This window comes from Herpailurus yagouaroundi, unplaced genomic scaffold (assembly GCF_014898765.1).
Source record: "Herpailurus yagouaroundi ecotype Mexico unplaced genomic scaffold, PumYag 253, whole genome shotgun sequence".
Taxonomy (NCBI): Eukaryota; Metazoa; Chordata; class Mammalia; order Carnivora; family Felidae; genus Herpailurus; species Herpailurus yagouaroundi.
Genome location: NW_024412470.1, coordinates 1,178,026 through 1,200,392, shown reverse-complemented (window position 1 = coordinate 1,200,392; position 22,367 = coordinate 1,178,026). Strand labels below are relative to the sequence as shown.

The following is a 22,367-nucleotide window of genomic DNA, read 5'->3' as shown; positions in this document are numbered from 1 at the left end:
ATTGGTCAAGTGTTGAATGAGATAAATTGTACTAACTTTTCCCTTTTTCTATTTTCCCTCAATATTCCTTCCTGGACTTTGGGTAAGAACAGGAAGTATTCCTGCCCTGTCTGTGTGCCTTCTGGAAAACGGACAGATTGACTGTCACAGAAGAGCCTTGCACGGGGGGCAGGGGAGAGACAAGTGGAGGAGGCAGGAACTGAGATCTCAGAGTGTGTGACCCAGCAGGTGCTGAGGCTGAGGACTGTTGTAACTGATACTGTGCCTTGTTGGAGTGACTCCAGTTTTCCATGGTTCTTGCACGAAGACTCTGCCTGCAGTCAGAAGAGTCACTTTTTTTCCGCCTCCAGAGGTGGTAATGGGTTCATCCACACTGTCTTGTCTTGTTTCCCATGTGGTTAGTGGCTGAGATGCTTGAATGTAGTTTATCAGTTTCAGAAGTTAACTCTGACTGCACCCCACCCCCAGACCTGTGTTAAATTAATCCTTATCCACATGGAACCTGATGGAGGGCTCTAACCTCATTAGCTTCCTGTGTGACTTCCATATTACCTTAATTCTTGCCAAGGAAATTTTGACCTTCTCTGAAACTCCCCACATTTTCCTTTGGTAAAAGATCCCATTCTTCTTCACAGTCAGCCACTGTTTCTTGTACTTAGTAGCACTCACTAAAGATTTGTGAACTGGTTTTAAAGCTCTGCTAAAAACAACCTCTTAATCTCAGGTACTAAGAAGTTAAGGCAATCATTTTGTGTGATATTGTGAGCTAATGTTGGTGAAAAAATCAGTAAAAGTCAGAATGCATTATCAAATTATTTAAACAAGTATAAATCACGACAAATCTCAAAGTTGGCTAATTTTTTGTGAGAACACCAGGTAAGTATGGGTTTGTCTTTCAAGACTAGGTGCAGATTTGCTTTCAGATTTAATTATTACAAAGATTAAAAATGATATTTGCCCTGCAAATTTATAGTAACACTTCAGATTTACATAACGCTTTAGGTTTTTCACAGAGTTTCATATCTGTTTTCCCATTTTTTTCTTTTTTAATTTTTTTAAGGTTTATTTATCTTGGAGAGTGAGAGAGCGTGCAAGTGCATGAGGGACAGAGAGAGAGGGAGACACAGAATCTGAAGCAGCCTCCAGGCTCTGAGCATAGAGCCCGACGTGGGGCTTAAACCCACAAACCACGAGATCATGACCTGAGCTGAAGTTGGATGCCCAACCAGACTGAGCCACCCAGGTGCCCCTGTTTTCACTTTAGAGTCTCAACATTCCTGAGAAGTAGAGAGTACAGGCATTAATTAATGCCCCCATTTTAATTAACAGATAACTGAGGCATAATGAGATAATTAATATACTTAATTATGCACATTTATGCAGTTAATTAACTGCAGCAACTAATTGGCCAGGAAGTTCTACCTAATATCTCACCCTGGTTTTCCATGCTGTGAAATCAGTCTGTTTCTCCTACATTAGAAGGCTGTAATCCTGTAGCAATTAAATAATATTCACACTTTAGCCTTTTCCTTTCTATCATATAAATAATATAGTATTTTCTAAGTTGCTCGGTCATTTAAAACAATTTTTTTCAAATGTTTATTCTGAGAGAGAGAGAGAGAGAGAGTGAGAGAGCAAGTGTGGAGGTGCAGAGAGAGGGGGAGAGAGTGAATCCCAAGCTGGTTCTACACTGTCAGTGCAGAGCCTGACACAGGGCTTGATCTCACGGAGGTCAAGATCGTGACCTGAGCTGAAATCAAGAGTCAGACGCTTAACCAACAGAGCCGCCCAGGCGCCTAGTTGCTCAGTCCTTTTGACTTCTTAACACTATTTTTCTTTGTTCTTGGGCATTTAAGAATGAAGCTACTTTTTTTGTTTGTTTCATTTTGGTCACTTTTTTGCTATTGTGGCTTCCAGTAGTCATCACAGATACATCATAGCACTTATTTGAGTATACAATTAAGAAAATTAAAGCAGTGAAAAACAAAATCTTGAGAGGATTAAAGTGTTAGTAATTATAGATATGGCTACAGTTGACATTTAGTTGGCTGTTATAAAGTATGAAATCTTTGTGGTGTAGCATTTTGTAACCCAGAGTACAGAATTAAGACGTAGAAAATTCAAGTTCAGGTTCTGGCTCTATCATGGTCTTGTTTCCTCATCTGTAAAATGGAGATAAAATTTGTTCCGCAAGGTTGTCTTGAGAACAAATGTGTGACTGTAACTTTTTTTTTTTCCCACAGTAAAGAGAAAATGAAAAAAAAAAAAGTTTCCATATATCTTCCTGGGGCATATGCAACCATGTAAATATTAATTAGCATTATCTTGAGAATTCACTATACTCTTTGAGAAGTAGCAGAATAGAGGATCATCTGTACCATCGTCTTTATGACCTTGACTAACTGGTATCTAGAATCATAGATTTATTTATTTGCTTATTTATTTGTTTATTTATTTATTGTTTATTTTATGTTTGAGAGAGAGTATAACAAGAAGGGGAGGGACAAAAGAGAATGGGACAGAGATCTGAAGTGGTCTGTGCACTGACAGCAGAGAGCCGGATGCGGGACTTGAACTTATGAACCATGAGATCATGACCTGAGCTGGAATAGGATGCTCAACCAACTGAGCCAACCAGGCTCCCCTCTATTTATTAATTTCAATTTTTTTTTAATTAGAGAGAGAAAGCACATGTGAGAAGGCGGAAAAGGGTAGAAGAAGAGAGAGAGAGAGAGAGAAAGAGAGAGAGAGAGAATCTTAAGCATGCTCCACTCTCAGCATGGAGCCTAACACGGGGTTCAATTTCATGACCCTGGGATCATGACCTGAGCTGAAATCAAGAGTTGGATGCTCAACTGACTGAGCCACCCAGGTGCCCCATAGTTTCGTTATTTAAATAATGTCATAAAGACAGATGAGCCAGACATTGAAACCCATGTGATCAAGTTTATAGCAACATGAGTAAAAAATGATGATACCTTTAGTTGACATAATGTTGCAGTTTATTTACTTATGCATTCAACAGAAATCTATTAAATGACAAATTTATTAAGTAGCTCATATGAGTTCAGCATAATACAAAGTGCTGAAAATACAAAGTCCAATAAATAGGTGATTATAATCCATGCCTCCAAGGAAATGTTAATTAAAAAAAGTATCTTTTGAGATTACTGTAGACACATGCAGTTGCATGACATCTCCACACCCATGCCCCACTTTCCTCCAGTGGTGACATCTTGCACAGTTATAGTGCAGTGTCACAACCAGGAGACTCACACTGATACGGTCCACAGACCTTATTCAGATTTTAGCAGTTTCACACGCATTCGTGTGTGTGTGTGTGTGTGTGTGTGTGTGTGTGTGTGCGCGCGCGCGTGCGTGTTTAGTTCTGTGTAATTTTATTGTGTATGTAGATTCCTGTGACCATCACCACAGTCAAGATTAAGAACTGTTTCATCACATCAATTGTAATTTGCTTTTACGTTATACTTTATAAAAACATTCTAGTTTATCAAAGACATTTTGGCTTGATTGACTCATATATTGTGGATCACCAAGGGTGCAAAAGCCTCTTTTGATGATGCTTATAACATTTGTCTCCTTGTTTTCATTCTCTTTGCCACCGTCTTCATTCAGGATTTCCTCATCATTTATCTGGATGGATATAATAGCTTCATAATTGGGCTTTAAACACTGTGAGTTCAGAGATCTGGTCTGTTTGTTTTATCAGGTGATATGCCTAAAATGTAACAGGGATAAATGAATGAATACATGGACAGTGCTGCAGCCACAACTGTGTTTGATAAAAACGCAAGTTGTCTCTTTTCTCCTCAGAATTCTTAAGCATCTTCCTAGCACCTACAAAATGACATCTGCTCTGCGCAGTGGAGTATTTTGAACCTTGCACAATCTGGTTATAACCTACTTTCTGAGCCCCTAGCTGAGTCCGATCCCCTGTAGTTATCCTTCAGAACTGCTGCCTCCTTCATTCTCTGAGTCTACCCTGCGCTCTCCCACTTCTGGTCATCCTTCTACATCCTGCAATGCTTTTCCTTTTTGCTTACTGATATCCTTCTAAATTCAATGCTGCCTTTGCAAGTAATATTCATTTTATCTTCCAGTACATTCACTGTGAGATACACTTCCCATTAACTGATTCAGCAACTGAGGTTTGTAGATAATATGTCACAGCCCGTGTGGGTAGAGGACAGTGTAAGTGAACTCAAAGCCAGGTCTTGTAATTAAAACCCTTATAATCATTTACTACTCTGCCCTGCAGGAATTTTTGTTTTGTTTTGTTTTTTTCATTCTGTTTTAAATCAAATCTCTTGGCAGGTTTACTGTAACCTAAGGAGATATAAAAATAAAGCTTTTCTATGCTTAATGGTTTATCTCACAGATTCTTGAGATTATATGAGCAACATTTTAATTTAGGAAATTTGTGCTCCAAAATTCAAAGTCCACCACTTTTACCATGTATGTGAATTCCTGATTTGTTCATTCATTTAGCAAGCCAGCCACAGAGTGAACTTTTGTAGAAAATAATTTTTTTAAAAACATTTAATGTTTATTTTTGAGGGGGAGAGAGAGAGCATGAGCAGCAGAGGGGCAGAGAGGGGGGAGCAGAAGATCCGAAGCAGGCCCTGTGCTGACAACAGAGAACCTGATGTAGGGCTTGAACTCACGAACTGTGAGATCGTGACCTGAGCTGAAGTTGGACACATAACCAACTGAGCCACCCAGGTGCCCCTTTATAAAAAATAATTAACACATAGTCCTCCACAAGTGGAGGGACAGAAATGTGCATACGTACTGTTAACCCTTGAACAACACAGGAATTAGGGGCACCAACCTCCTATGCAGGTGAAAATCGGTATATAACTTTGGACTCCCCTCAAAACTGAACTGCTAATAGCCTACTGTTGACTGGAAGCCTTACTGATAAGGTAAACAGTCGATTAACACATATTTTGCATATGTATCATGTACTGTATTCTTACAATAAAGTAAGCTAGAGAAAAGAAAATGTTATTTTAAAAAAAAAGCATGATGTAGGGGAGCCTAGGTGGCTCAATTGGTTAAGAGTCCAATTCCTTGTTTCAGCTTAGGTCATGATCTCACAGTTTCGTGAGTTCGCGTCCCATGTCAGGCTCTGTGCTGGCAGCGTGGAGCTTGCTTGGGGTTCTCTCTCTCTTCCTCTCTCTTTCTCTGTCCCTGCCTACTCACACTGTCTCTGTCTCTCTCAAATAAATAAACTTAAAAAAAAAAAATAGCAAGTGGGGCCACTGGGTGGCTCAGTCGGTTGAACGTCCGACTTCAGCTCAGGTCATGATCTTGCTGTTTGGGAGTTTGAACCCTGTTTTGGGCTCTGTGCTGACAGCTCAGAGCCTGGAGCCTGCTTCAGATTCTCTGTCTTCCTCTCTCTCTGCCCTTCCCCCGCTTGTGCTCTGTCTCTCTCAAAAATAAATAAACATTAAAAAAAATTTTAGAAAAACAAGACAAAATTAAAGCATAAGGTAGAGAGAGTACATTTACAGTACTGTACTGTAAAAAATCTGCATATAAGTGGATCTGTGCCATTCAAACCCCTGTTGTTCAAGGGTCAGCAGTACATTAAAAACAATGTGTGAAGTGCCTATGCAGAAATAGGCTCATGGAATTGTGGGAACATCAGGGGGAAGGGGCGTCAGGAAAGACTTGTGGAGACTTAATAACTCGGTTGCATTTTACTAATGACTAGGTGCTAGCCAGATGATGGAGCAAGGGGCCAGGGGGAGGCATTCCAGAAAGAAGGGAAAACTGGTCAGCGGGGGGAGTTGCATATTGTTGGGCACAGCATTTGTAGGAAGTACAAGGTGGACAGAGGTGAGATTTGGGGCTGAAGAGGAAGGCTGGTCAGGGAAGGGGAGCTCTGGACTCCCTGGTCGAGGGGATTGGCTGTCAACCTGTAGAGTGTGTAGAGCCATTGGAAGGGACAGATGGTGAGCTTGTCCAGATTTGCCTTCAGGAATACACAGCACTTTATTATTCTGCAGAATCCTCTTTCCAGGAAAATATGTATTAGCTCTATAGTCGCATCGTTTTCCCTTGCTAGCACTAAATACTACAACCTGTGTGGATGGAAGTTAAAAAGGGAAGAAGTGTACTCTGTGATTTGTTTCCTTCTCTGCTAAGGAAAGTCATCCAGACAGTCTTACTTGGGAAGCATGTGGTAAATTGTTTAAGTTACTCTGCAAGGTTTCTTTCCTGGCAGCTTAGAAATTTCTTTTGAAATGCATAATTTTACCTACCCAGGTTTTATAGATTGTACCTTCTCCCCTAAGACTTTTTATTTTGTTTATACTTCTATCCAAACCATATTAAAAAAAAATAAGGCGAATCTCCTTTTTCTTATTTCCACTTCTTAAATTCTCATTTTTTTCCCTTTATTCCATCTCCCATAACACCTGCTTCCTTGTCACAAACACAAAACCAAACCAAAAGAACATTTTTTTCAAAGCCCACCTTGACTGATTTAACAAGGACATATTAGCACATTAGCACTCCTACGTTGCATACTTGCTAAGGCCCTTTTATCATGGGCCGTGTTTTGGGGGGAAGACAGTGAGGAATGAAGTCAGGTGTGTGACCTGAGGAATGCACAGAATTATTTTGTGTTTAGAGTGAAAAATATTTTGTAAGCTTTTATTTATTTGGTTTTTATGTTTTTAAGTAAGCTCTAGGCCCAACGTGGAGCTTGGATTCATGACCCCAAGATCAACAGTCACATGTTGAGCCAGCCAGGTGCCCCCAAATATTTTACGAGCTTGTAAAAACAGAATACAGGAAGGTATCTGTCATTGTGATCAGTACAATATTTTTTACTTTGGGTCTAATTTCAATTTCATCTTTTGCCTTATTAGTAAGTTAGAGAAAGATTTGGCCTAAGAGATAGAGACCGGGAATTTGGACTAGGTTCCACCTCTAATTTTGGGTGTCCTTGAATAAGTTATCTATCTCCCTTCCCTGATCCGCTGTGTTCTTGTGTATGAATGAGATATAGAACTAGGCGTTGATGACAAAGTACTGGATGCGGTGACTCAAGACCTGGTTTAGGACATGGGAATCAGTGGAAACTTCTGGTGTTACAAAGTTACTGAGTTTTAACCTACTGTTTAAAAAAATTTGGGGATCAACTTTATACGATAAAAAATACAACAAAATGGATATTTTCCATGCACAGTTAGATAAGTTTTGACAAATGTTATCCGTCTAGCACGCACAACCACTGGTTTCCTTATGCCTCCCTCCCATTAGTTATTCCCCACCCATTGCCCCAGAAAGCCCTGGTGGTTTCCATCCCTACAGATCAGTTCTGCCTGTTCTAGAACTTCACGTGAGCAGAATCTGAGAGTATGTACTCTTTTGTATCTGCCTTGGTTTTGCTCACCAGGATGTCTTTGATGTTTAGCCATGTTGCATTTACCACAGTTCATTTCTTTTTTTATTGTTGACCAGGATTTGGTTGCTTCTATAATATTACAGTTTATGTATTCATCGATGACAGACATTTGATTTTTTTTCAGCTTAGGGCCATAATGAATAAAGCTGTGATTACACATTTGTGGACAGTTCTTTTTTGTGGACATGTGTTTTCATTCTTAGTAAATATCTAGGAGTGAATTGTTGTGATATGGTGTCTCTTTAACTTTATAAGAAACTTCCAGATTTTTTTTTCCAAAAAGGTTGCACCATTTTATACCCTCCCAGTGATGTTACGTGAGTTGCAGTTGCTCTAAATCCTCCCAAGTATTAGGTGGTGTCACTTAGGAATTTTAGCCATTCTTATGAGTGTGAAGAAAATAAAAATGTTTCTTTAATTTATAGCTGTAATAATGTATAACTGTATAGCTTTAATTTATAGCTCTAAAATCATACAATACAAATTGCTACATATAACAGGGATATCAGAATTAGCATATTCCTTAATGAATATTGAGAACATTAACAGTGTTGTCTTATATTTTATCATCTTGATAATCTTCAATCACTTATATTTGTTTATGACACCCATTGATGTTTTTATAGGTGATATATATAGATGTTCATGAGTGTATAAGCATATTTATTGTAGTCTCAAGTTTTTTTTGTTTATTACAATGCTGTGAACAGTTTATCTCCTTTTATAATCTCCCATATCACTTAAAAATTTGGCTTCGGTTGTAGCTAATAGTTGAAAATACCTGTATACCTGGTTAATTAGAAGATTCCATCAGTAAAATGAGAGATTGTTTCCTGAAAGTATTTATCTTTAAATAACAGATTTAGGATTTTTTTTTAAGTTTGTTTATTTGAGAGAGAGCGAGAGAGCGAGTGGGGAAGAGGCAGAGAGAAGACGGAGAGAGAGAGAATCCCAAGCAGGCTCCACACTGCCGACTCAGAGCCCAGTGTGGGGCTTGAACTCACAAACCATGAGATCGTGACCTGAGCCAAAACCAAGAATCAGACGCTTAACTCACTCAGTGCCCCCAGGTTTTTTAAATTAAGTGTTAAGATAATATCAGGTTAGTGGTGGACTTTACATTTTGAAGTCTTCTCTACAAAATGTATTTATGGGTGATAATCACGAATCTTATGAAAATAAATATTTTCATCACACTCTCTCCAGTTATTTACTGAAACTGAGGAATTGTTATCAAGGAACCCAGCTAGTGTTCTATGCTACTGGCTTAGAGAACCAAAGGATGATTCTTCTAATGTTCATTGGAGTTAGGTAGTGAGCCAGTTGATTAAACGTGTAATCAAAACTTCGCACCCCGGGAATTCAAACAGTATCTTTTCTCGTTTTGTCATGTTTGCCTGTGGATCTTTACATACTATTGCCTTTAGAGATAACAAATTTTCACAGACTTAGAAAGCAATAAAATACATTTAACACTAAATCTTTATTGAGCATAGTTTAATCTTTCTCTGATGCAGAAAGCACTTTATAATTTTATAGCTTCACAACCTCATTATTGTGAATGCCAGTTATTGGCTGAGAGTGAAAATGATGGTGGATCAAAAGTATGTGCTAATAGAATCGTAGATCGAGGGAGGTGACTGCGCATTTACCAATAGACATCTCTTTATTTTAAATTATATATGATTTTTTTCCATTTCCATTTCTCCTAGGTGTTTCCCCTGCCCTGCTCTACTCTTTCTGAATATATATATATACATCACTCTCTCGAGTTTCCTTAACAAAAATACAATTTCAGGCTTTCTCTATGTGAAAACCATGACAAAGTGATTTTATAGCCAGTTCTGAAAGTGACTAAACTTGACAACAATTGTATTTTATGACAACCTCTGCTTTCATGTCCCCAGCCTACTTTTATATCAGCATTTTTTTTTTACCCCAAATATGAACAATTTCATATCTCTGCATTGGCTGAAAACAAATCCCTTTACCAGGAATACATTTTAATGGAGAAGAGCATGCTTCGCTTAAGTCACCGGAGCCTTAACACCTTAACTCTATAATATTCAATTTCTCACTCACCAAGAGCCAAAGCCTTTTTTTTTCCTTTTTTTTCCTTTTTTTTTTTTTTTTTTTTTTTAGTGGTTGTGTTCATAGGGGTTGGGGAAGAATTAGTATTATGGAACTAAACCAGATTAAGGGGGAATGTGAATTAGATTTGGTAACAGATGGTGCTGTGGAAATTAAAAGTTCTTTGCGAATGGAAGCGACAGCAGCTTGCCTCTGTTCTCTCTGTCTCTCCCGTCCGTGCACTTGATAGACGGGTATAAATCACAACAATCCTGTCTTGACAGCCAATTTCGAGAATTTGATCTGGTTAAAGACATGGCTTTCCTGCTCCACTCACCGAAACCTACTTCTATTTTATTTTTACACAGCACCTTGTCATATTTAGAAAAGCAGACTCACCTGCTTCCCCTTAATGAAAATTTTCTTAATTACAGTTTTAGCTCTTTAGTGTTAATTACTTTTCCATTCAGCCTGAATTTTCTTAATATCTCTGAGGGATTTTTCTTCTTCTTTTTTTTTTTTCCCTACCCTCGTTACTCCTGCATATGCTTTTGTTGTTTCTAAAGATGCTTTTCATTGTCAGAAGTTGTTGTCAGAGGCACTATTTGAGAATCATAATTACCTAAATCATTATTTTATTATTTTTAAGGGGAGAGGCTTCCATGTGCTATAGTAAAATTAACCAAATAAGAAAAATTGTAGAAATTGTCAGAGCAGTCACCAAAAATAGCAATTATTTCAACAATATTTCATGAGAAGGTGAATGACAACACCCTTCCTTCCTTCCTTCCTTCCTTCCTTCCTTCCTTCCTTCCTTCCTTTCTTTCTTTCTTTCTTTCTTTCTTTCTTTCTTTCTTTCATTAATAAAGGCTGCTCCATTGGCTAAAATAAACCCCACCAAGTAAAAAGATGTGACCACAGTGTGGCAGAAGGAGTATTGCTGTCTCTGGGTTGACCTTGTGATGAGCTAGGAAATCAGAATTAAAATGCAGACTCTAAATGAGAGACTAGAAATATTGAACAAATTGCATGGACCCTTTATCTCCACGTCGTCCCGTCTCAAGCTCAGGAGACAAGTACTCAGGTTTTGTCTTAGAAACCCACGTGGCATTTGGCCTGACCACATAGCAAGGAAAAGGAAATGGAAGAGAGGGGAAAAAAATCACTCCAGAAATGAAGAGAAGATTCTTTGCGCTAGCAACTAACAGTTGGTAGAAATGAAGCTTCCTACTGGCAGTCAAATCAAATGTAGTAACAACTCAGCGGCGCCCTGCTGCTTGCTGACAGCGTGGTGTCACACACTGGGACAAACATTCACTTAAACACTGATTGCCGGGAATTGCCCCTTTCCGCCAACGCCTCCCACCAAAAATGTAATGAGCAAAAAGAGAACCAATTCTAGGAAAAACCAAGAGTCCTGCTCCCCAGCTCCCCCAAAATTATCACTGCTCTATTTGTCCTTTTGTAGCCCACTGGGAATGATTCCTCAGTTGAATGTCGTTGCTGTAGTTTCACTGCTACGTAGCAAGTTGTTTCTGTAATTATTCCTTCTCCTGCAACACACACGCGCATGCGCGCCCGTATAATGCCGTGGCCCTGAGCGGTAGGCGAGCGCAGCAGCAGCCGAAGAAAAGGAAGTATAGGGAGTGTGCATTAGTTCAGCAGCCCATCCTCTCAGGTCTAATCTGAGTCACAGGCCAGTGAGGTTTTTATTTGAGTAAAATATGATTTTTACAAAATGGCGGAAGTTACTTTAGAAAACCTGTAGGTGAACCCTCGTGTTTAGCGAGCGAAGACACTGAAGGTCAGAGTGGAGCAGTGACTTGTCTCAGATCACACGGTGCCAGACCTGGAGCTGGAACCCACGTTTCCTACATCCTCAAGTCCCTGAGAAAGAGGAAAGAAGACATGCAAGCTGTGGGAATCCCGGTGTAGTACTTTTTAAGACAACTTTTAGGGACCCCTGGGTGGCCCAGTCGGTTAAGCCTCTGACTTCAGATCAGGTCATGATCTCGCGGTTCGTGAGTTCGAGCTCCTCATTGGGCTCTGTGCTGACAGCCTGGAGCCTGCTTTGGATTCTGTGTCTCCCTCTCTCTCTCACCCCACCACACACTCTGTCTCTGTCTCTCAAAAATGAATAAATGTTAAAAAAAATTTTTTTTAATCCGTTTTTCAGAATTGCAAAGAAGATTTAGGAATGTTTCTCTGCATGTTTGTTTTTGGATCTTTGAATAACAAACACCAAGCAAGTCCTTCCTAGCTGGGCTTGGGGCCTGTGGATGGCTTTCCTTGGCTTCACTGGATGCCTCTCACTGCCGCATAATCCCTTTTTACAAAACCCATTCTGCCACAGAGCAAAATCGTCGTTTCCATGGCTTGAATTAAATATATGTGTGTATGTATGTTATTTTCCTTTACCTGCGAATGGTGTCCTTGTGTTTCAGCATCACTTTCTCTTCAAGCAGCTAGCTCATTGAAATGTTTAAAAAAGGAGGGCAGAGGAAGATTTAGGATTAATAATTAGCGATTTCTCCTCCTCCCTGCCTCCCCCCACTCTCCTGCTTCAGCTGAACAACACCTGATACCAACTGAATATAATCATAACCTCTGCTGCTGTCATAGATCACCCAGGACCAGCTGCATTTGCATCCAGATGTTAACTGCTGCAGACTAAGCTATTAAGTTAAAAGTATAAATATAGTTTAACCACTTGTCCAAGAGGGAATGATGTGGTTTATTATCTCTGGTTGTGCTATGAATCTCCCACTAGCGTAGAGATGTTCATAGGCGCTCACAGCAACCTTTATTTCGACTATGATTCCTTTTCAGCATTTAAATTTTCTCACCACTTCGACTCACCCAGTTTTCGGGTGTGTTTTCAAGTTCCACTGCAAGTGAACTGGCCTATCTCTGTGGAGGCAGCAGGTTTGTTGGTCATCGTAATTGCTTTTGCAAAACATTTTCTTAATGAGTAAAGGGTGACATTAAGACCACGGTCTCAATATTTTTTGCCGCAACGCCTGGTAACATTCCTATTTTGCGATTTCAGTGTAGCAAAGAGAACAGGAAAGGAAAATTCAGTCAGCCTGAGCTCTCATTGACCTGGATTTGATTTGTGAACTCCATCACTGGAGTCTGTGTGTGTAAAGCGTCTATATTCGATTGTAATTTGTAAAGATCAGTGCATAGACTTTCTATGAGTTGAATGTCTGTTTATTTCTCCTCTAGTGAGATGCCTTGAGAAGGCCTCCATTTAGCTGTCAGTCCCCTCCTGTTGTGTCTGCTTTTCCTCTTCAGTGTGCTCCTTGACTGCTTGAAAACGGAATTGTCTGAACACAAGCAAACTTTATTGATCCATATTTCTGTTTGAAAGACCAGAGATTTGTAGAAGTAGGAGACTATTTCTTTTCTCTGGAAAGCTTACTGCGAAGGAGGTCTCCTCATGGCGTAGTAAATCTCCAAGACCGAATAAATGTTACATTCAGCATATATCGTAAGCTTCATTTTGATGATTTATCTCATGTAGTTTTTACCCGATACTAACCTTCCTTTCTATCAGTGGTCTCCCACCTCCTGCCCAGAGCTCTTTCTCTCTACCCTGGGATTAGTGACCCATTTGCTACCCAAGTGGGTTGACAGAAGGGGATACTATTCTAAAGCCCTTCTGGTCCTTAGGGCTTTTGGTCCTAGGAGTGTAACTTGCATAAGGTAAGAAATATTTGTAGGGGTCACAATTGTCCTTGATTGTGCTTCTGTTGTGCTTGTTGTGCATTTGAATTTCTGACTAGGCATTTGTTGAGATTCTCTTTTAACATCTATAGGTGTCATGGAGTTGGGCAGTTGTGAGGATATAGTTAATTAAGCTGCATTAGGGTAAATATACACACTTGTTAAAACACTTAATTTGCCTCAATAATATTGATTACACGGCAGAAGTTTGTTTAAACTAAATGGTATTTTCCCCCTACTGTTACACTTCTTGAATGCAATCTGTATAATAGCTAATAGCCATCATCAGTTAAATATCATGTTAGTTATAAAGTAATGTCATAAGAATTGATTTGGATTTGGCAGTGGAGGAGAGCTCTCCCTTCAAAGCTGATGTAGATGATTAGCCAGAGTTTTAAGCAGAATCATGGTTCATATAAACTGTGTATATTTTATAGACTTATAGCTACTCTATATTACGTGAGTGCCCATTATATTAAAGAAAAGCTCAGACAGTTAATTATGCAAAACATCATGTATGCAATTACCCAACATTATTATGCATTTAACAGTTTTATTGATTTGCCTATAGCTCACTTACTGTATTCAGAGCTATAAACAAGGGATGTTCACCCCTAGATTGAAATAGGTCCAAGAAAACAAGCTAAGGATAAATTACACTACTAAGCGCCTCTGCATCAGATCGAATCCTTAAATACAGAAACTGTCAACAATCATAATGTGCAACACATTGTGATATCACAGGACCATTTCTTTTCCCATTAATAAAGTTTATCAACCAGGAAGCACCAGAAATCACCTGGCAATACAAATTGAAGCTACTGCAATTTCCTACATCTAAAATAGTCCAGATAACTTAACAAGGTGATCAGCAGTGGCCTTCACCTTGCATGGGGCCCACTGACATGGGATGCAGTGTATGGTTACTTTCTAATACACATGCTTACAGCATCCCAGTCTTGTCAGGCTGCATGCACTTACGCTTATTGGTGTGCTTCTCTAACCAACTTTCTCGGCCTTCATTGCTGAAAATGAATATTCTCCATTTCCCTTCCTTTGTTTTCGGTATAACGCAGGTGGAGATATGAGGTTCTGTAGTCCTGTCAGATTGCATAGCCAACCATCCTGGTTAACCAGGAACTGAGGGGTTTCCAGGACATGGGATTTCAAGGCCTAAACCAGGATGGTCAAACCAACGTGGTGTCAGATCAAAATTGAAAAAGAGGGGATCATTGAGCTGTAGCACCCCAAAAGCAGGTGGCATTTCTGCGAGATCCTTCTAGGTCTTGGTTTTGTCATTAGGGATGCAGTTGTTTTCACAGGGTTCTTTTCTTCTTTCCAAGATTTTATTTAACAGTATGTTTTCTTTTCAATGAGTGTGTAGAAATGAATTAAAAGTCTCTCATTTATTGTCTGAAATTCTGACAGTTTTTTTTGTTTGTTTGTTTTGGTTTTTTTTTGGTGTAGTGTACAGCCTCTTACAGAATTAGGGGAGCTTTTGGCTTTAAAGGGGGCCCTGATCATATTTTAGGGAGCTGCCTTCATGTCCCCACACTGCTTAGCCACATCTCCTATCAGCAATTCAAGCTGATAGGAGCTCCACAGAGAGCTGTTTGCTTACTCTTGTTCTTGATGGAGTAAGTTCTTTTAGACTAAATGCACAAGTTATTTATTCAAAGAATCACCATTACTAGATGATGTGACCCTGTTACGCAGAAATCTGTTCCATGAGATGGGCCTCAAGGTTTATTAAAGAAGGTCTAAAATTATACAGAAGTGTGTGTGCATATATGTGCACGTGTGTTTTAATCTTTCTGAGCATTGTGGGTCAGGATTTACAATTCTTCCTTTACAATTAATGATCTCTTTTCGTTAGGTTAACCAGGCAGGCCTTAAGATATTTCTTATTAAAAGAAAAAATCCTTTCTTTTCCTTTCCCAACTAAGCCAGTGTACCTTAATGCAATGATGATATGTTAGACCCAGTAGTTGTCAAAGCATCGTATTACTGTGATGCCATAATGACACCCTGTCTCTGTAAAGTAGTCATGTTTTCTCAAATCACACGTTGCACCGTTGATTTCTGACATGACACTTCATTCGGTTGCTTTCCCTTTCTTCAGCATCACCATTCTCTGACAATAGCAGCTGGTGCCCATTTTGTTACTAAGTGATTCACATTTTGCCACTTTACGAGAGTGCAATTAGTTGAAGCAGGAAAAGAAAAAAAAAGAAGCTCATTGTAAAGTAGCATGCTTGAAGCTGTAACTCAGGCTGCTAAGGGAGCTGCTGGGGTCATGGATTCTGAAGCCTAGGACTTACGACTTGGAAGCTTGGCATAAGTCTTGGAAGTTTCCTTCTATGTACATTAAAACAAAACAAAAAAGCCTATAGGCTGATATATATTTTTTAATATTTTGTTCTTTAAATTTAAATAAAAAGACTTAAATATTTAATCTGATGTTTCAGAAGGTAGAAAACTGACCAGTCCTCATAGATTCATGCCTATTTTGAATAGGTAGTATTTAGGTGTCAGGATTTGAAAACCTTCCTTTCAAACCCTGAAATTCTGTCATTCAGTAAGAAAGCTAAGGGCACCGTCTTCGTATTTCTCTGTGCATTTGTGAACTTGTGAGCTTGCTGGCTTCAGTGTGCTTTCCTAAAATGTTTGGATATAAATTGATAAAGTGGAGTTTATAATGCAGATGGGTACCCTCTGGGGCTCTTAAGGATGACAAGGAAGAAAATAAAATAGTGATGTCTTTAGCCAGCATTTTTTCAGCTTATTAAGGTGTCTGTCCTTGGTATGGATATAATAAATGTTTCAAAAAAAAACCTTGTCTTAGTATAACAGCCGGGAAATCCAGACAAGACCTGCACATAATATGTTCTTTATGAGAATTTCATGCACCATTTTTTTTAAGTAGGGAAATAAAGCAGCAAATAATTTTGAGTTTGTATAATATGTAAAGGATGAAATATAGCTGTTTAAGAACTTGTCTGTTGATGAAATGTGTATGTTCTATATGACTATAGGACATTATTGATATACCAGCATTTAAACAGAAGTATTGGCTAAGCTTCTGTGGAATGTAGACCACCACGGTTGGGCATCTATGTAAGCATGTGGAAATTCTAACTCATGGCAATTCATTCAAGGTCACACATTTACCTGTATCTAGGTAGGATCTCTGAAAACAATTAAGCCTGATAATTATAATATAAATTGAATATTAACTTACAGATTATCTTCTTGTTTCCCCCTACAGCAACCACTTTAATTGATTCTTATTCTTTCTTTCTCTCTATACATGCACACATCTAACACAGTTAATTAACTTTCAAAATTACACTTTGAAATAGTCCAGCGAATAAGAAGTTGCATTTGCCTGATCATTAATATCTAGCACCAAAGGTAAATTTTACCCTTACCGACTCTTGGGCAAGGCGAGGCACCAAGGTCCTTTTGGAAGCGTGATCATCAGAATTATTGACACTAGGGGCGCCTGGGTGGCTCAGTCTGTTAAGCATCCGACTCTTGATTTCAGCTCAGGTCATGATCTCAGGGTTTGTGGGATCGAGCCCCATGTCGGACACTGCACTAACAAGGCAGAGCCTGCTTGGGATTCTCTCTCCCCTTCTCTCTGCCCCTCCCCTTCTTGCTCTCTGTCTCTCTCTCTCTCAAAATAAATACATAAATAAACTTAGAAAGAATTATTGAGACTATATTTCAAACCATATTAAACATGTGTAATAAAGGACTGGACTTACCCAGACCTCAGGAAGGCTATTAAATCCCTCAAATTCAGTTTCTTACACAAAAAAGACAATGTTAATCTTGGCATAGCTATTTCTTCTTCCGGTTTATTCTCAGGGCGTTCCCTCAGAAGTCTTCTGGGAAGTCTCTTGTCTCCCTTGTGCTTGTCATCGTTCCTCTTAAAATTATAAAGTAAAAGCAACTGTACTGAGGCTTTAAAATAAACATTTCCCACAATTTTCTACCCATGTTATTTCTATTCATAATTCTTAACTAAATTTAGATTTTTATTAATCCAATGTGACCTAAAATTCCTGCGTTAACAGCACAATGTGGAATTGGTCTTATTCTCTTTGGCTACAGATAAAGCCATCATCTTGAAAATGGCTCTTTCTGACAAAAAGGTGTTCTTTTGAAATAAAGTCTTATTCACTACATTCCTCTTAGAGTTAATGTGAATTTTAGTGCCTCTAATTTTAGATTGAAGTGAAGTCTAGAATAAAACCCACCAGCTGACAATTGAATTTATAGATAGTTGTGAATATTTCAGGCTTGAATAATAGAGCTGTAGAATTTCAGAGACAGAGAGGAAGAGAATTAAGACCCACTGTAGTTTTAGGGTATAATGTAATGGTGTCTAGGAAGTGTTCGATGTAATGAGCTAAGTAGTAATTAGGAGACAACTGTGTTCTTTCGGAAGTTCTGCTGAGGTGTCACTCCCAACACTGGAGAGGGTGACTCGATTACAGCAGACCTCTAGCCGGTGGGGTGGCCATCTCGGCCGTCTCTGCTCATAGGTGAGCTGCGGGTATAGTAGGTCTCCATGTGCACCACTTCCTACCCGTGCTTGCTTGGCTTTAAAAAAAAAAAAAAAATCTGTGAACACCTTCAAGAAGTCTGTTGGCTTCAAGACACTTCTTTGCCTTCAATTATTTTTCTTTTTTCTTTTTTAGAGAGAGAGAGAGGGAGAGAGAGAATCACAAGCAGGCTCCATGCTGAGCACAGAACCTGATGCAGGGATTCCATGATGCTGGGATCATGTCCTAAGCCAAAATCAGGAGTCTGGGTGCTCTGACTGAGCCACCCAGGCTCCCCAACTTCAAGACATTTCTGCACTGGACTTTGGCATCAGACCTGAGTTCCAATCCTGGAATTCCCATTTCCTAGCTGTATGACTTTCTGAAGATTGTGTGATGTCTGAGGCTCTGTTTCCTGAAAAGGGATATCTCCCTCTTAAGGTTGTCCTGAGGCTTAAATGAGGTGATACTAGTAAGGTGCTCAGGCCAGTGCCTGCCACATAATAAGCACTTGATAAATGGCAACTCTGACTATTATAACTTCCACTGGGCAAAAGATACTAATTAAGGCAGGAGCTCATTGTCTGAAAAGAAACAGGTACAACCTAAGGCACCAATCCAGTTTGATCAGTTTCATTCACTGCTGCAGTAGCCAGACCTTGTGTGGGAAGAGATATTGCCACTGCCCAGAGACTTCCCTGACAATTTAACTTCCTAATCTCCTTGCTTCCATGCAGGTAATTGCAAAGTTATGGGTTGAGATTTTGGACCAGACAGCTGGCTGGAGACTCCCTGTTTTTCAGGGCTTTAACAACATGCATTTGACACATAAACATTTGGTGACTTAGAAAATAACTGTTCCATAAACGGGAAAGCAATTCTTGGCCTTTCTTTCTTTCGTTCTTTCGTTCTTTCGTTCGTCTCTTTCTGTCTTTCTGTCTTTTCTTCTTAATTTGTTTATTTATTTTTGAGAAAGAGAGAGAGTGCAAGTGGGGGAGGGGCAGAGAGAGAGGAAGACAGAGGATCTGAATGAGCTGTGCACTGACATCAGCGAGCCCAGTGTAGGACTCAAACTCACAAAGTGTGCGATCATGACCTGAGCTGAAGTCAGACACTTAACCGACTGAGCCACCCAGGAGCCCCTGGTCTTGTTTCTTAATCGAGAGTTCTGCGGATTTTAGAAGTCCATGAGAAAGAGTCAGAGGGAAAGAAAATTGGGGTGAAATTGACCATAGATGGTACAAGAAAAAAGAGACACAGAAAAGAGGGCCTGGAGAAGACTAGGGATATTTTGTGATCAAGCTGCTCTCCTCTGCAAAAAAAATGGGGGGGGGGGGGGGGTGGTGAGGAAAAGAATGGTGCCTTAAGGGCAGATGGTGAAAGAGTTAATTGTCATAGCTGTGAGAAATTCAGTGCCAGAGAGAGGAAAGGGGAGCAACCATGTTTTAGTACCCTAATAACTTCTAACTCTAGTCCAAGATCATAATGTATGTGCGAGCCGTCCAGTAATTATAAGGTAATAAGTGAAGTGCTGGGGTAAGTGCTCTAAATTAAAAGGAATTCGCAGGGCTGCTGTAAGTCAGTGCCGACCCGCTTTCTTTCAAACGTTGACTCGAGGAAAAGTGCTTAGCCCAGAGTGCAAGCAGGGAGACAAGGAGAGCGATCTATTAATTACAGTGCTCATTAACAGTGACGGGTACAAGGCAGCAGATGCAGAAGGAAGAGGACGCCGTAGTTCAGGCTGGTGAGGGGGATATTTTTTCTTTCACTAGCTCTTGAGGAAAGGACAACACGGGTGGGTGGGCGAAAGTGCGAAGATATTTTTGTGGATTTCTTCTTCCCGTTTGCTTTCTTCACCTCCTGATACCGTTTTACTTTAGAAGGCAGAACAAAATTTCCAGTGTGCAACGTACTTGTTTAAGAGGCAAATATTTGCTCTTAATGCTCTGCTTTGGAGACTGCCTTCCTGGAGCAGTGAAGTGAGCATTCCCCGATAGGAGATTTTATATATATATATATATATATATATATATATATATATATACACATATACATATACATATATATATATACATATACATATATATATATACATATACATATATATATATACATATACATATATATATATATTTTTTTTGTAGTTTGAATTAACAGAACAGTGGGGGAAGGGGGGGCCGGAGGAGGACATGAAATTTGGGCAGTGATGAAATATCATTAGATTTATAGTAGAGGAGATAATTGCATCCCGTTGGTTATATTGTGACTACTCCCCCAAATTCTAGTGAATGACCATTACCCTGTGGGATTCCTATAAATCAACTTTCCACTGGGAAGCAATTAGCTAAGTCCCCTTCTCAACTGTCACCTCTTCTTTCTATGGCAGGCTCTCAAAATGTTCTTAGAGACTTTGCTAAAAGGGGTTTTGCACTATGGCTAATCGGAAAGAAAATAGGACCAATTATATCTTCTCATCTAATTACCTCTTCAGAAATTTAATCACTTATGGGTCCAACAAAGAAAGAGGGGAAATATGTTTCTTCTAGATAAGAGAGATAATTTGTCAGATTGGATGCCTCATCATATTTCCTTTTAGGAGGTATGATGTTAAAAGGCCAAAAGAAGGGGGGGAAAGAGAGCATCCCAAATCTCAATTTTCAGGACAAAATTTGATACATTCCTAGTTTGCTGAATATAATACAAAGTATCAGATTTATGGACTCCCAGGTGTACTGAAGGCTCAAATGGCTTTTCTTCACTCACCTCTTAAGCAATGGCAAATCGCACAGACACACGCACATGTTTATTAATCCGTGTTGGTGATCGTTTCGCTAAGTTTTGTGGGCTCTAGGAAATTATCCGTACATCTTGGCAAGAATTTTATACTTGATGTCTTTCTGTATTGCTAAATGGCTATGAAATAGAGCGATTTAAAGAAAGAAGTGAAGTGATTGAGGATATATTCCCTATGTGTCTTAGTCAGATCAATAAGAGGCACAGTTATGCTTATGGAAGCATGTTGACAAACTGTAATTACAGAGCTGAGGAATCATCTGTTCGGTCTTGAAAATAAAAGTTTGATTCTGCTCATAATAAAATGATTGCAGCATGGGAACATGGGAGGGAAAAGTAGAGTGAGGATAAATCCAATTTTGGAAATGATATAGACTTTTAAATCACTCCTCTTCCGCGGCAAATTTAGAATCTAGAGTATTGACAGTGGTTTTCCAGGAGAAAGGTAAAATAAAAGGAATTGGACCCGTTAGAGGTTTTGTTTATGGCCTGTCTGGGCACTTTGATGTAACCCTGTCATGCCCTTATGCTGATTACCTTCTTGTAGAACAAGAGATATTGACTAGGGAATGAATGATGTGTAGTCCCAGCTCTTAGGCAGCGCTCTCAAAGAGCAATGTCTTTAACATATGAATTCTTCTATTTTTTTTTCCCCTCCTTTCATCCTTCCCTTTCACTTTCTCTCTATTTTTTTCACCTTCTTTTTGTTTCTACCTGTTTTTGTTTCTATGTTTAACACTCTCTCCTTTTCTCTCTCTCTCTCTCTCTCTCTCTCTCTCTCTCTCTTTCTCCCTCTCCGTTTGTATCTCCTTACATCTCAGGCTTCTCTGCAGAATGTCAAACAAAGATCGACACATTGATTCCAGCTGTTCGTCCTTCATCAAGACGGAACCCTCCAGCCCGGCCTCCTTGACGGACAGCGTCAACCACCACAGCCCAGGTGGCTCCTCAGACGCCAGCGGGAGCTACAGTTCAACCATGAATGGCCATCAGAACGGACTTGACTCGCCACCTCTCTACCCTTCTGCTCCTATCCTAGGAGGTAGTGGGCCTGTCAGGAAACTGTATGATGACTGCTCCAGCACCATTGTTGAAGATCCCCAGACCAAGTGTGAATACATGCTCAACTCGATGCCCAAGAGACTGTGTTTAGTGTGTGGTGACATTGCTTCTGGGTACCACTACGGGGTAGCATCATGTGAAGCCTGCAAGGCATTCTTCAAGAGGACGATTCAAGGTTAGTGTTGCACCTGGGAATAATACCCCACCCTCGTCCAGCCTCAGGTTGATGGTTGGTGGTTGGTTGGCTGGTTTTTCTTAGTTCTTATCCTTGATAATCAAGTTTTACAGTCTCAATTCTATCTTGAGTACAAAATAGAAATAGATTACAATAGCTTGTGGAGGGATTATAGAATAAACTCCCCCAGATATGCCCCCTACGAATTCTGCTTTCACTATTAAGCCCTAATGATGGAATGATATTAAGCTATGTGTTAAAAAACACAGCTATTATCAGAGCAATGTAGGTCTGTGTTGCAACTAAACAAATACACACTGGATCCATAGTGTTTTTGCCTCTTTGGTTCTTCTTACAGAGGCATGAAAATGATAGATACTTTAGAGCAGTGGTAACTTGAGTGTGTACCAATATCACCTTGAGATCTTGTTAAAATACAAGTCACCCTACCCTCAGAGTTTCTGACTTGTTACATCTGGAGTAGAAGTCCAAGAATTTATATTTCTGACAAATTACCAGGTAATGCTGATTATACTGGTCCAGG

The 22,367-nt window shown here is 39.6% G+C and overlaps 1 protein-coding gene across 13 annotated transcripts in view; it reads left to right on the top strand.

Annotated features, from left to right (window-relative positions):
- ESRRG (estrogen related receptor gamma) overlaps positions 1-22,367 on the top strand; it is a 633,554-nt gene that overhangs the window by 432,708 nt on the left and 178,479 nt on the right. For all 13 annotated transcript variants that reach the window (XM_040460922.1, XM_040460918.1, XM_040460923.1 and 10 more), the window contains one exon: positions 21,408-21,823. In XM_040460922.1, the coding sequence (XP_040316856.1) occupies positions 21,421-21,823 (403 nt within the window). In that variant the 5' untranslated portion in view covers positions 21,408-21,420. The remainder of the gene's footprint in view (positions 1-21,407; positions 21,824-22,367) is intronic.